This window comes from Salvia miltiorrhiza, chromosome 1 (assembly GCF_028751815.1).
Source record: "Salvia miltiorrhiza cultivar Shanhuang (shh) chromosome 1, IMPLAD_Smil_shh, whole genome shotgun sequence".
Lineage (NCBI taxonomy): Eukaryota > Viridiplantae > Streptophyta > Magnoliopsida > Lamiales > Lamiaceae > Salvia > Salvia miltiorrhiza.
In genome coordinates, this window is record NC_080387.1 from 75482743 (window position 1) to 75497314 (window position 14572).

General features: G+C 35.7%; 3 protein-coding genes across 3 annotated transcripts; all 3 read right to left on the reverse strand.

Moving 5' to 3' along the window:
• Positions 1–67: 67 nt before the first annotated feature.
• Positions 68–1526, reverse strand: LOC131013573 (receptor-like protein 6). Its single transcript, XM_057941700.1, has 2 exons — positions 137–1526; positions 68–72 (listed from the first exon to the last, which is right to left on the reverse strand). The coding sequence occupies exons 1-2, from the start codon at positions 1524–1526 to the stop codon at positions 68–70; spliced, it is 1395 nt and encodes a 464-aa protein (XP_057797683.1).
• Positions 1527–4648: 3122 nt separating this feature from the next.
• On the reverse strand, positions 4649–5882 carry LOC131006271 (uncharacterized). The gene is made up of 2 exons (XM_057933463.1): positions 5258–5882; positions 4649–5178 (listed from the first exon to the last, which is right to left on the reverse strand). The coding sequence occupies exons 1-2, from the start codon at positions 5282–5284 to the stop codon at positions 4702–4704; spliced, it is 504 nt and encodes a 167-aa protein (XP_057789446.1). The 5' UTR covers positions 5285–5882; the 3' UTR covers positions 4649–4701.
• Positions 5883–11394: 5512 nt separating this feature from the next.
• On the reverse strand, positions 11395–14466 carry LOC131006256 (receptor-like protein 7). The gene has a single exon (XM_057933438.1). The coding sequence runs from the start codon at positions 14118–14120 to the stop codon at positions 11562–11564; it is 2559 nt and encodes an 852-aa protein (XP_057789421.1). The 5' UTR covers positions 14121–14466; the 3' UTR covers positions 11395–11561.
• Between the last annotated feature and the right edge of the window lie 106 nt (positions 14467–14572).

The following is a 14572-nucleotide window of genomic DNA, read 5'->3' on the forward strand; positions in this document are numbered from 1 at the left end:
TTATTGCTAGACAAGTCAAGAAGATAGATTTGTGTGGCACTGCAGAGGGAGGTTGGAATTGATCCACTTAAACTGTTATTAGCAACAGACAAGTAAAAGAGTTGAGACGCAGGTGGAATGGGAAGGTAAAGCTCGCCCCTGAGCTGGTTAGACTCCAAGGATAGGTGATCAAGAGAATCAGGGATATGGTAAGGCTTTTGCATATCTGTAAGAAGATTAAAAGAGAGGTCCAACCAAAAAAGTTGTGTTCCCCAAATCCAACTAGGTATCTCCCCACCAATCCGATTGTTTGAGAGGTCCACATCTACCATATCCGAATATTTGATGAAATTAGGAAAATGGGACAAGTTGCAAAAAGCTAGTCTTAACACTTTTAGCTGGAGACTTCCATATGAAGTTGAATTGACGTTGCCAACATCTACTGACAATCTATTGTGAGATAGATCAAGTCGTGTAAGATTCGCAAGGCTTCGAAAGTTGTCCAGTTGCAAAGTGCCATTAAATTGGTTGTGGCGAAGAACAAGTTCCAACAATGAAGGGAGAGCAAAGAGAGAGTGGGGAATGTTTCCAGAGAATAAATTACTCCTCAAATCTAAATAAACAAGATTGGAAAAACCTTCAAACAACGTAGAAGAAAGTGCGCCTGTGAACAAGTTAGTTGACAAGTTGACATGAATCAGGTTGGTTAGGTTAGCAAAGGTGGGTGGAATCGAACCCTTCAAACGGCAGTTAAAAAGAGACAAAGTGGTCAAACTTGAAAAATTGGCGAACAAGTCTGGAAGTTCTGTCCCAAGAGGGTTAAAATCTAGTCGAAGGATGGAAAGGGAATGGAGTTGCGAAAAGGACTTATCTAAAGGGCCAGACAAATCACAATGACGCAAGCTCAAGGTGGTGAGGTTGGGTAAATATGATGCTATAATGTGGCTCCATTTTCTCCTCTCATAAGAGGAAGTAACAAAGACAGCATCAAGATAGAGCTCTTGAAGCCCTGTTAGATTTTGGACAAACAACTCCAAATTTGGGAGCTCAAGACTTAGAGATCCCTGATATATATTGTAGGAGATATCGAGACAAACCAATCTCCTCAAGAAGGAAAGTTGGAGTGGAACCTGCCCACCAAATTCAGCATGGGACAAAGTCAAGTGTGTCAAATAGGTGAGATTGTGAATACCTCTTGGAATGGGAGTGTTGTTGAAAGAATTGTAGGCTAGATTTAGCTTCTGCAGATGCATAAGTTTGAAGAGACTCGATGAATCTGCGATTCCACCAGAAATAGACTCATCATCGAGCTGCAAACTAACGACATAGCCAGCAGCATCACATTCCACACCGGGCCACTTGCAGCACTCATCACTTTCATTCCATCGCACCAATTTTGTCGAGAAAGAAGAATCGAATGTCAAGTCGTTCTTGAACTGAAGCAACAAGGTTTTCTGATGGTGAAGGCATTGGCTATTATAAGAATGAGTAGTGAAAATGAAGGAGGAAATTAGTGTAGAAATGATGAAGAATAGCTTTGGAAGCATTGTGAAACTTGCAGGTATGAGATATCTGCATGTGGCTTTAAATAAGCCACTAGAAAGACTATTTCTTAGTGGAGTAAATTTTGATTTATTTAATTTATTTTTTAAATAAAAAGAAATTTAATTACATCTGTAGACCGTAGCTATTTGTTTCTTCTTGTAATTTCTTAATTTTCTAAAAAAGATATAATAAAAAAAATAACAAAAAAAGAAATCTACAATGTAACGATACAGTAAAATAACTAAATTGTTTTTTATTTAATAAATAATTTAAATATTAAAATTTCCCCTTTTTAATTAGTTTGTAGTTGTGGATGCATAGATTTATTGAACACGTGAAGCATCTACTAATTAATTTGGGTTATGACCAAAAGTTACACGAACTTTAGTGACTTGAACTTATAATTAACTAAAAAAATACATGAACTTATATTTTAGTTGTACTTACTTGAGTTTGATTTTTGGCGAAATTAGAATTTAATTGTCAGTCTTATTTTTTTTAGCTATAAATCAGACTCAGGTGAAAATTGTAATTAATATATAAATTCATTTTTGTTTTTGCTTAATTTGAAAATTGCAACTAATATATATCGATCGAAAAGAAGACTAAATGGTTGATTAAGATAGGACTTTGATAGACCTGAGTCAACTTTGGTAGCCCACGTTAAGCCACATATCAGTTCTATCATTTTCTTCAAATTCTAATCATGTAGGCCTATTTTTGGAATTTACAAAATATAGATATTTATTAATTTCAAAACATTTGGAAAATAATATATTGAGCATTTGTTTACTTTGCATGATTTTAAATATTTTTATTCTCTATATTACGATTTCTTTAACCTCACTCTCTCAGTGAAATATAAATCACGCAAAATTAACTCTAATAATAGAAATTATCAAGAGTCTTGAGATATTCGAAAGCTCCAATCCATCTAAGTAAAGAAGGAAAATGAGATTAGATGTTTAGTGGACGCGTGCTGCAAGGGTTGAAATTTTCCACACTCATTGTTTTGGCCAAACTTTATCACTTTGGTTTTTCTTTTTTTTCATTGGTTTTTTTTTCTTCAATAAATTCCACAGCTAGGCTGTAGGCTTATGTCATAATCCGTATTTTAAAATTAACCCACAAAATTGAGAAAGACTAAACCAACTCATATAATATTTTTATTAGCAAGTATACAAGATTATAAATATTTTATAATCAAGATGTATCAAAAACTTTCATAATAAATTTATTTCTTGTGAATGCACTTACATATTCATATTTCATATAATTAAATTCCACAGTTATGTTGGTTAATTTATCGAGTTGCAGATATGTCAATCAATCATATTTTCAAGAGAGTTATGGTGATTAGCATGTATATATACAGAAGAAAAGAAAGTGGGGAAACAAAGAAATTGCAAAGTGGGCCATGCTAGTAGACTTGTTGAAAGACTTGAAAGACTAATCCAACGGTCTTCATTAATTAGCTAACAAGATCCAAGCTATTGCAGTTTAGTGGGAGCTCTTATTTCACTTATAATGATTTAATTTGATGTAACACGTAAAGATTTTTTTGCACAGTTTGTCCATGTATATTTCACATTTTCACTTAATCCGCGTTAGATTTTTTTGTAGCTAGTAATCGTATATATAGAGAAAGACAAAATAAAGTGGGGAATAGAAGAAGATATACTTGTGGATGTGGTTGAGGGGAAGACTATTTTTTTCTTTTTTCTAGAGAAAGGAAAGACTAAACGATTGACTTGGAAGACTAAAGCAATTCGTGTATATATAATAGTAATATATGCATCCAGTTATTTTATTAAAAAAAACATTATTGTGATCATTTAGTTCATACTCCCTCCGTCCCGCGAGTATTGACACGTTTGGGTTCGGCACGGGAATTAAGGAGTTGTAGATTAGTGTTTTAAGTGTATAATTAATAAAGTATAAAATTGATAAAGTAGGAGAGAAGGTAATAAAAGTGATAAAGCAGGAGAGAGAATATAATAAAGGTGATAAAGTAGGAGAGAGAAGGTAATATTATTACCAAAAAAGGAAACGTGTCAAGATTCGTGGGACGGCCCAAAAAAGAAAACGTGTCAAGATTCGTGGGACGGAGGGAGTAATTGGTGTCTCATTTTGTGTGTTTTAAATTTATTTATTTAATACTATTTGTTTATTTTTTTAAAAAAGAACTAATAGTGGACTAAAAAGTTCCATCTCTAATAAAAAGCAGCTTACCACAAACCATGTAGACTTGTACTAGTTTATACAAATGGCAATTTGTTGATCCTTAATTTGATGAGAAAGAAATTAATGCAACGATTTTTGGCAAAATATGTAGTCTTTTTATTAATTTAATCGTTATTGTACATCTCAAGTCAAGCTGTGTACCCCACTTAAAGTCACATATAAGTTCTATCATTTTCTTCCAATCACATTGTGGAATTTACAAAATATAGATTTCTCTTAATTTCAAAAAATTACTTGAGTAATTGCATATCAATGCAATTACTCGTGTTTTAAAATTGAAACCAAATAGAAGAGAAGTCTATGAACTCATGTTAGAATGCACAATTTATGTGATGGGGATGAATTTGAGCGCTTACATATTCAGATATGACTTCAGCGAAAATACGAAACATGAAGATAAAATCGCATATTTGAGGCTAAAGGGGAATCAGAATAGAAGTGAAAAGCAAAGATTTTTATTGACTACAGAAATACAGATTTGAAATACGTGGTAACCAACGATTTGCACTTCTCAAATATTATTATTTGGACTTCGAAACCAAGCTATATGGACCTTGATATTGTATTTCAACAATAGGTTATAAATAGACCTCCTAAGATTAAATGTAAACAAGTCTTTCCATAAGATGAAATCAAAGAAATAAAATGTTATTTTCTTTTTTCCAGGATTTTTACACACTCAATTTCTTAGTTACTAGCTCGATTTTGTTCAATTTTTTTTCATAAATTTGCCGTTGAGCCTAAAACTTAACTCTACCTTACGCGAATCAAAAATCACATTCTCCGCGCATAGCGCGGGAGGTAGACTAGTTAAACTAAGACGCGCGAAATAAAAATAGAAGAATTAAAAAAATAATTAATTCTAACAACACATTCAAAATTGGAATTGAAAAGGTTTGAATTAAAAATAAACATAGTCAAAACCTATACAGTTCAGAGAGGCCGCTTGCTCTGAAGTTTAAAAAAAATAAAAACTACGGTGGCGGGGTGGCATCGGCACAAAACTTGCTTACAACAAGCGATAGTGTTGGACGGCGGCGGCACAGCATCGGCACAAAACTTGCCGACAACGAGCAATATTATGAGTAGGGCGTAGAATACGTAAAAGAGCGCAGCCCAGTCGGGACGGAAGCGCCACCCATGAAAAGCAGCAACGACGCTGGCGATGGTGGCTGACGTGTTGAGCGCAAGACTAACTATCTTCCACAACGTAAATCTTTTAACTATATGCCGCCAGCGACGCTCTTGGAGTATTAATATGCAGTGGAAAGAGACAAACCAAAAAATGTGGCAAATCAATGACGCCAAGAACACAACCATCACCAAAAGGCCGGTAACAACAATCTTGAACATCAGAAATAACCCAATGAACGCCAAAGCTAACAACGCAGCGGTAGAAACAGTCTTGTCCTGCATCACAAAATTAATAGAATTTCAAGAAATAGTTAAACCCATGATTCAATTCTTCAAAAAAGGAAAATCTACTTACCAGTTCATCATCACGATTATCGTCCATACTTATCAATAGAGAATATTTGGCTTTAGTTCGTGTGAAAGATCACACACTAATCAATGTGTTCCAAAGGGAACTCAAATTCAATCAATTAAAGAATTCGAAGAAAGCAAGATTAAAGATAATGAGAAATTCTCTGAAGCAATTCGTCGAGCAAGTGATAAGCAAGAATACTTTCTGCTATTCTTGCTTACTCTTTATATAGAGTTGGCTTTTGTCATGAAGGGAAAACTTGTTCCCGTCAATTGCTTTTGAGTGAAGAAAAAGCAATAAATTATTGTTTCCAGCCACGATATATAAGGATAAATCTGTTGATTGTGAGAATGGAAGTTTACAACCGCGAATTGAACGAATCTACCGAAATCATGAAGATGAAAAAAATTTCCTTACTTGGAAAAAGAATAAAAAATATTGAGTAAGAAAAAGGTAGTATTAATTACTGATACACTGCAAAATTCGATTGCCATTTGAACAAAACATCAAGAATGGAAATTTGATGTTGTTAAAATTGCGCAAGGCAAATAATCAGAGAAGAAGAGGGAAACAAGTTTGCAATTTTAAAAATGGAAGCTTTTAGATGTCAATTTTGTTTTGATAAGTTTGAGATGTGGGTCTATTGACATCAATGGCAATTTTTTCAATTCCCCACTTTTTATTTTTGTCTTTCTCTATATTTATGGTAGGTCTCAATAAACAATACACACTTTATGGGTTTCTTTTCTCAACTCAATTAATAAACAATACATTTTTTTTTCTTAAAACTCGTGTTTTCTTCCCTAGGTCACGAATTGATGAACGGAGGGAGTATATTATTGTACATACAGAGATGCATCGATCAATGAACAAGGAAAATCAATCATGGTCATGTAATTAATCAAAATTTACAAATCAAATTGATTCCTAATTTCTACATGGAACCGATGATTCCTAAATTAATTGCAATCTTTCAAGATAAATTAATAGTATAGATCCAATCTTACTAGCTTACGAGAATTATTAATTATCTTTTTTACTAGCAAATTCTTACAATTTATTTGAATTTCCTACATACAAGGCATTCACTCGAATGCAAACATACTTCTATCTAAAGAAAATCTAAACATGATGCACTCAAAGGCAATACTAATACTCCTAGAAAAAATAATACATGAACCAATGTAATAATAATAATAATCATAAGAAGAAGAAGAAGAAGAATCAGATCAACCATCATTAAGCCACACTTCAGCTAAATCAAAATCCCTTAATAAAGTTTAATTTATCTACAAGTTGCCCAATCAATAATAACAATGAAGTAGAATAATTCGCCACGGGTGGCAAAGTTTTTAGAGATTACATAATAAAATGCCACAGGTGGTAAAGTTTTTGGTGACATAATCAACCTAACCCTTCTAAACTTTCTTCATAAAGTTTAATCCAGTACACATTCCAATCTACTGCACTTTGAAAGCTACTGCATTAACAAATTTAAAAATTGGTCATTATACAATGTTGAAATAAAGGGAAAAAAATTCACAAGAAAAAGACTAGAGGATTCATACATACTTAATCGGCATCGATTTCAGCAAGTTGGGAGTTGGGAATGAAGTAGTAATAGTAGAAATCCCCAACACTTCTTCACAATCATAAATATTGATTTTATTTTCAAATGAAGAGATGAGAAACTTACGTGAGAGAAGTTGATCGGAAAAGAAGTACTATCAGGAAACAAATTCTTCAATAACTTATAATTAGGAAACAAATTCTTCTAAAGTTATGATTATTATTAGTGTTATTCACTTTTATTTAAATAAATATTATTTATTATTTATTTTACTTTATATCAAATTTATTACTCCCTCCGTCCCAATAAAAGTGGTCACATTTCCTTTTTGGGTGTTCCATTAAAAGTAGCTACTTTTTAAAAATGACAAAAATTTACTTTAATTAAGTCAACAATTACTCACTAATTTGGTCAAGAATTGTAGGCCACTTTCTAAAAATGTCAAAATTACTCACTAATTTGGTTAACAATTGTAGGCCACTTTCTAAAAATTACTCACTAATTTTGGTGGGTCACACTCAATTAAAACATAACAATCCCTTTCTTAATCTCCGTGCCCAAAAAAAAGTGGTCACTTTTATTGGGACGGAGGGAGTATTTATATTTTAATATTACCTATATATATATATATAGAATATTTTCGAATACCGAATCGAATCGAATATCGTGATTCTCAAATAGTATTCGATAACTAAACGAATCAAAAAAAGTATTTGTATTCGAATTAGCCACACAAAATTAGCCCTCTCCCATTATTTACATGAAATCGAATTAAACTACGACATGCCCAATCTCAATCGACACCACATTTCAACTTCAATCTATTCTATAAAACAGCTGAATTGCTGCTATATCAACTTAACGCAGCTCATCTAATACACTACACATTGAATCAGCAAAGCATGAACAATGTAAATGGAATTTGAAAGGAAATTTCAAGTCACACTACAAAGAGAAAAGAGAAAATTCAATCAACCAATACAGTTCAAAATCTTCCAGAAATATATTACCAAATCTCTTACATCATCCCTAAAAAAAGTGAATAAATCACCAGAAGCCAAGAGATTACATAATAAATTTTTGATGATATTATCAACCTTCCTTCATAGCTTTCCTCAGTTCTCTACTCCAGCACGCATCCCATTCTTGTGCACTTTGGCCACTGCATAAACAAATTTAAGACTTGGTCATTATACAGTGTTTTGATAATATTGATAATAAGCAAAAGACTAGAGGATTCATACATACTTAATCCGCTTCGAATTCCACAACCTGGGAGGATTTGAGGATGGCATAGTAGTACAAATCCCCATCACATCTTCATGATCATAAATATCCAGTTCATTCAATGTTCCCTCAACCCAGTCATAGACTAGTAGTTGAAGGAAGCCCTTTTGAGCAGTAAATCGTGAAACATACATCAATGAACCAGTCAAGTTCAATGGACTGTGAACATTATCGAGACGGGCATCATTGTATAATTGAGACCTGTTCGCTATTATTTTCACCACGCCGCAAGTATACGGGTAGTTGTAATATATGGAAGCAAGGTCGTATCCCACAAGGATTAGTAGTTCAATCTAGTGATTATCCTAATTCATTTTACTCGACTATTTAGACTAAACGATTGAGTGATTGGTTTGATTATCTAACTAAATACTTAACAAGTGCAAAGACAAATAAAAATCAAATAAGCAAAGTGGATAAATAAGATGATTAAGGCGATTTAGGGACTAGGCATCGATGATTAAGCAAAGGACTTCAATTATAACTCAATACTAATCTTGACGAACCTAATTATCTAGAGTGATCTCCCAACTAGTTCTAGCCCCCTCCCGGACGACTAAAACGGTAGATTACGGGTCATAGTTGCCGTCCCCGGTCAACTTCTAACCTATAACTCCCAAAAGCACACAAAGATCGACATACTCTCACCCAACTCTCAACCTCCCGGTTATCGAATTGATATGTTTCAAACACCTTATGTATTGCAATTATTCTCTCCCGATTCAAATTGCAAATTAGAAATGCATAGAATGTGGCCAACAAACCATACAAGAAATAAAACAAGGGTTTGAAAAGATAATGTGCAAAGGAACAAACAAGATTTATATTGAGCATAAATAATCAATCCATTACAATAATCATCTAGCCTAATCCCCAAATCAAAGAGAAATTTAGCCTATCATGTTCAACAATAACATACCCAATGAAAAGAGAAACATAAATGAAAGAGAGAGAAAGAATGAACAAATCCTATTGAGAAGCTTGCTTCAATCTTCTCTCATCTTCAATCCTTCTTCAAATGGGTAGGAATGAGTATGAATGTTGGGGATTAGGGCTTGGATATGGAGGTAGGAATGTTGGGGATGATGAATCATGTGAGGAAAAGGGGAAAAATGGGGGTTAAGGGCTGAAAAACGCGACTGGGGCCCACTTGGGGATGCTCCGCTCTTTTCCCGCGGTCACGGCCCGCGTCCGCGGCCTTCAAACGTGGGGGATGCTCAGGGGACCCGCGGTCCCACCCCGCGGCCGCGGGTGGTGACCGCGGGTGTCTCCTGAGTCGGGAACAGCTGACCCGCGGTCTTACCCCGCGGCCGCGGGTGGTGACCGCGGGGGTACTGGGCGTTTTGCACAGTCCGCTCGTTTTGCTCCGTTCTCCCTCGTCCGGACTCGGATTTGGTCGCCGTTTGCGCTCACGGATTCCTCTCGAGACGTACTTCAATATCATATCTTCAAAATCCTCCAATTAATCCTTGATGTTTCCTGAAATTACTCCAAAACTACACCAAGACATCAAATCTTCATAAAACTCAACATTATGGTACAAACACGCATTGGCAAACAAAACATGAAGGAAAATGACAACAAATCATGTGGAATTGAGGTACGAAAACCATGTTTGTCAAGACCATTCTGCATTTATTCCATATTCCCAAACCTGAAAAGTCTTGGACACTCCAACTTTGCTATAGAAAATGACACCTAAACGAGAGTTTGGAGTAACGACAACGTGACAAACTGGAGTATCTCCATTAAAAGATTTTTCTTTAAAAGATAATGGTAAGGGGATGTGAGAAAATTTTTCTTCACTGAAATCAAACGCTAGAATGAAATCAATAGCTAACCAATGATAACTACAACCCACAAGGGCATAACCACCATGGTCGCAAATAAACGAACATCCTTCGTACTCAATTTCTTTCCAAGATTTAGATTTGAACGAAAACAACTCACATTTTTCAGTGGCACCAAGATATCTATTAAAATCTTTAATGTCGTACTTAACAACATCATAGATTCTAATGACCTTGTAGTCGTCAGATGTAAAATCATAGCCAAAACCACAATTATAAACTTCGATTTGAGACGAAGGGGGAGCGGGAAGGATCGGGGGAAGGAGTTTCACGGTGTTGGCCCTCGGGTTGCAAAGAGCAATCCGACCATTAAAAGCATTGAAACAGAAAATCCCATCACAATAACTAGTCTGAATGTAATTTTCATATTCTAATTCACCCATAAATGACATGTCAAGAAAGAAACCATCCCACTTATCATCATCACCATCTGGGCAAATAGCCTTTAAATATTGACAGCCATTCGCACTGCCATTCAATCGCGTCACAAAAACGACGTTCTCCATTTTTTTATAACCTGCGATAGCACAAATATATGTAATCAGAATATTCAAATGGTAGAAGATTAGGTTAAAAAAAAAAAATCAATATTGTTCGTTCTTTCATGTTTCTTGTTTAGCTGTCATGAGAAAGCTTCCAAATTATTCTTCTTTCTCCGAGGAAAACAATTTAAATAAAATAAAACGAACTGGAATAAAAATAAATAAAGTGAATATTGATTTTATTTTCAAATGAAGAGATGAGAAACTTACGTGAGAGAAGAAGTTGATCGGAAAAGCTGCACAGTTTATCCGTCGAGGGGAGGATGAATAGCGATGAAGAAAATAAGAATAAATACAGAAGAGACGCAGGCGGCACGCAGAGAGAGAAAATACAGGCGGCAGCGCTGCTCAAATAGAATAAATTAGGGTTGTACTATTATTTTCTTATTCTATTAATTTCTGTTTCTAACTTTTGTTTAGACGGTTTAATTAAAAGTAAATATTCCTTTCTAGACTTAGGAGGGTTAGTGTTAAGAGTTTAGTATTTAGAAAATACTCCCTCCGTCCGCCAAAAGTGGACCACTTTGGCTAGGCACGGGATTTAAGAAAATTGGTAATTATTTTGATGTAGTGGAGAAAGGGTCCCACTACTTTATGATATGTGTGGTTGAAATTGAATTTGGGGTGGTTTTTTTGTAAATAAAGAGCGTTTGTAAGGATAAAAGATTAAAGTGGATGGTGGGACCATTTCTATAAAAGGAAAGTGGTACACTCTTTGCGGACGTCCAATATAGTAAAAATGGTCCACTTTTGGCGGACGGAGGGAGTATAAAACTTTATTATTATAAAGAAAGGTAATGGTTTTGAAACATTAAAACTTTTTATAATAATGTTTATTTTTATTCATAGGAATTGCAGAGGGTAGAGAAACAAGAGGGAACTGAAACACAATTTTATGCTAATTCTCGTAAAATTAAATGACATAGTTACCAACACACAGAATCTCTTTTACATGCCCAAAGACAACAAAAAAACAAAAAACAGCGGAACAAAACATTCACACTCACATCAAACCCTAAACACCCTTGTTTATTATAAAGTATCTAAATTGCATATCATCAACTTCGCTGCTGTCTCCTAATCTCTTTTCTCATCTCTACTCTTTTCCTTCTTCTTTCATGCCTTCTTTTCCTCGCTCTCTCGTAGAAAATCTTGTCAACAACCTCTTCTATTTTCTCGAAATATCTTTCTTTGAAGCTTCGGCAGAAAAGAAGTAACCAGACAATGATTCCTAAGCCCACAACATATCCAACTGCAGCACACACGTATTCCCACTCTATCTCACTCTTCTGATCTTCCCCATTTTCATCGTCTTGTGGCGACAAATGATCACTGCCATCAGTATGACTGCAGCTTATGTTGAGATTGAAACCACACAACCTTGCATTTCCTTTGAAGGAATCAGCTGAAAATGTTTGAAATTGACGCCCATTTGGGATCTCTCCAACCAGCTTATTGAAGGACAGATTCAAAGATGAAAGGAATGTGAGGCCTGCAAGCTCCACCGGGATCAGCCCCGTCAGTCGGTTTCCAGAGAGATCGAGAGATTCGAGGTTCCTCAATTGACCAAATGAGTTTGGGATGCTTCCATTGAGGGCATTGTGGGAGAAGTTGAGCTGATGAAGTGAGCCAAAATCACCAATTGCATTTGGTATCTCTCCTTCAAAATTATTGCAAGAGAAATCAATGGTACCAAAGTCTACCCAAATCTTATCAAGCTCAACGAAATGCCCTTTAATGGTTAGTGAGATGGACCGTGGGTAGTAGCCATTAATGTCTTTGAACACCATTGATCTCCAACTAGAGAAGTTTATTGATTCCAGAGATCCACTGAAATTATTTGAAGATATATCTATAATTTGAAGCTGTGGCCAGCTTGTGTGACATGTCACTTCTCCATGGAATCTGTTGGAACGCAAAACAAGACCATACAGTCCCAACATGGATGATAGCATGCATGGGAAAGTGTCGTTGATGTTGTTGTTCCCAACATTCAAGAACTGCAACCTCCAACAACCTTGGAGGGACTTCGGGATTTTCCCTTCTAAAGTATTATTGTTAACATCCAAATATTCTAGCCTACAATCCATTGGAAAATTATCTGGAATGCTACCGCTAATGTTATTTTGCCGTAGATCTAATCCTGAAATGTTTTCAAGTAGGCATGGTGGTATGTTGCCACTTAATTTATTGCCAGACAAGTCGAGAGTATTGAGTTGTGTGGCACTGCAGAGGGAGGTTGAAATCGATCCACTTAAACTGTTATTAGCAAGAGACAAGTACCAGAGTTGAGACGCAGATGGAATGAGCAAGTGCAACTCACCCTTGAGCTGGTTAGAGTCCAAGTATAGCTCTTCAAGAGAAGCAGGGATATGGTAAGGCTTTTGCAGATCTGTTAGAAGATTAGAAGAGAGGTCCAAATACTGAAGCTGTGTTCCCCAAATCCAAATAGGTATCTCCCCACCAATCCGATTCTCTGAGAGATCCAGTTGTTCCATATCCAAATATTTGATGAAATTAGGAAAATGGGACAAATTACATGAAGCTAGACTTAACTCTTTTAGTTGGAGACTTCCATATGAAGTTGAATTGAGGTTGCCAACATCTACTGACAATCGATTGTGAGATAGATCAAGTCGGGTTAGATTGGCAAGATTTCGAAAGTTGTCCAGTTGGAAAGTGTCACTAAATTGATTGTAGCTAAGATCAAGTTCCAACAATGAAGGGAGAGCAAAGAGAGAGTGGGGAATGTTACCAGATAATGAATTGCCTGACAAATCGACACGAATCAGCTTGGTTAGGTTAGCAAAGGTGGATGGAATCGAACCCTTCAAATTGCAGCCACGAAGAGACAAAGTGGTCAAAGTTGGAAAATTGGCGAACAAGTCTGGAAGTTCTGGTCCAAGATCGTTATAATTTAGTCGAAGGAAGGAAAGGGAATGGAGTTGCCCAAAGGACTTAGCTAAAGGGCCAGATAAACCACAACCACGCAAGCTCAACGCAGTGAGGTTGGGTAAATATGATGATATAATGTGGCTCCATTTTCTCCTCTCATGAGAGGAAGTAACTTTGACACCATCAAGATAGAGCTCTCGAAGCCCTGTTAGATTTGGGAGAAGCATCTCCAGATTTGGGTACTCAATACTTAGAGCTCCAAAATCCCAATTGGAGATATCGAGACAAACCAATCTTCTCAAGAAGGAAAGTTGGAGTGGAACCTGCCCACCAAATCCAGCATTGGATAAATTCAAGTGTGTCAAATAGGTGAGATTGTGAATACCTTTCGGAATGGGAGTGTAGTTGAACTTATTGTAGGCCAGGTTAAGATTCTCTAGATATTCAAGTCTGAAGAGACTCGATGAATCCGCGATTCCACCAGAAATGGACTCATTATGGAGCTGCAAACTAACGACGTAGCCAGCAGCATCACATGCCACACCGGGCCACTTGCAGCACTCATCCCTTTCATTCCATCGCACCAATTTTGTTGAAAGAGAAGAATTGAAGCTCAACTCATCCTTGAGTTGAAGCAACAAGGTTTTTTGATGGTCAAGACAAGAATGAGTAAGGAAAATGAAGGAGGAAAGTAAAGAAATGAAAAACAACTTTGAAAGCATTGTGAAAACAAACTAATCAAACTTGCAGCTAAGATACATGCATTTGCTTTAAATACACAGCTAATCAAACGTTTTTTCGCATGCTATAGTTACCCAGATTATTATAGAGAAGAAAAGCAAGTGTGGAAGCGAAAAAGTGCAAAAGATAATCCCAATATCGTTTAAAATTCATTTTTATCAAGTTGATATATGTATAAGGATTGGTAAGAGTAGTGTGCGCAAACAAGAATGAGTAAGGAAAATGAAGGAGGAAAGTAAAGAAATGAAAAACAACTTTGAAAGCATTGTGAAAACAAACTAATTAATCAAACTTGCAGCTAAGATACATTCATTTGCTTTAAATACACAGCTAATCAAACGTTTTTTCGCATGCTATAGTTACCCAAATTATTATAGAGAAGAAAAGCAAGTGTGGAAGCGAAAAAGTGCAAAAGATAATCCCAATATCGTTT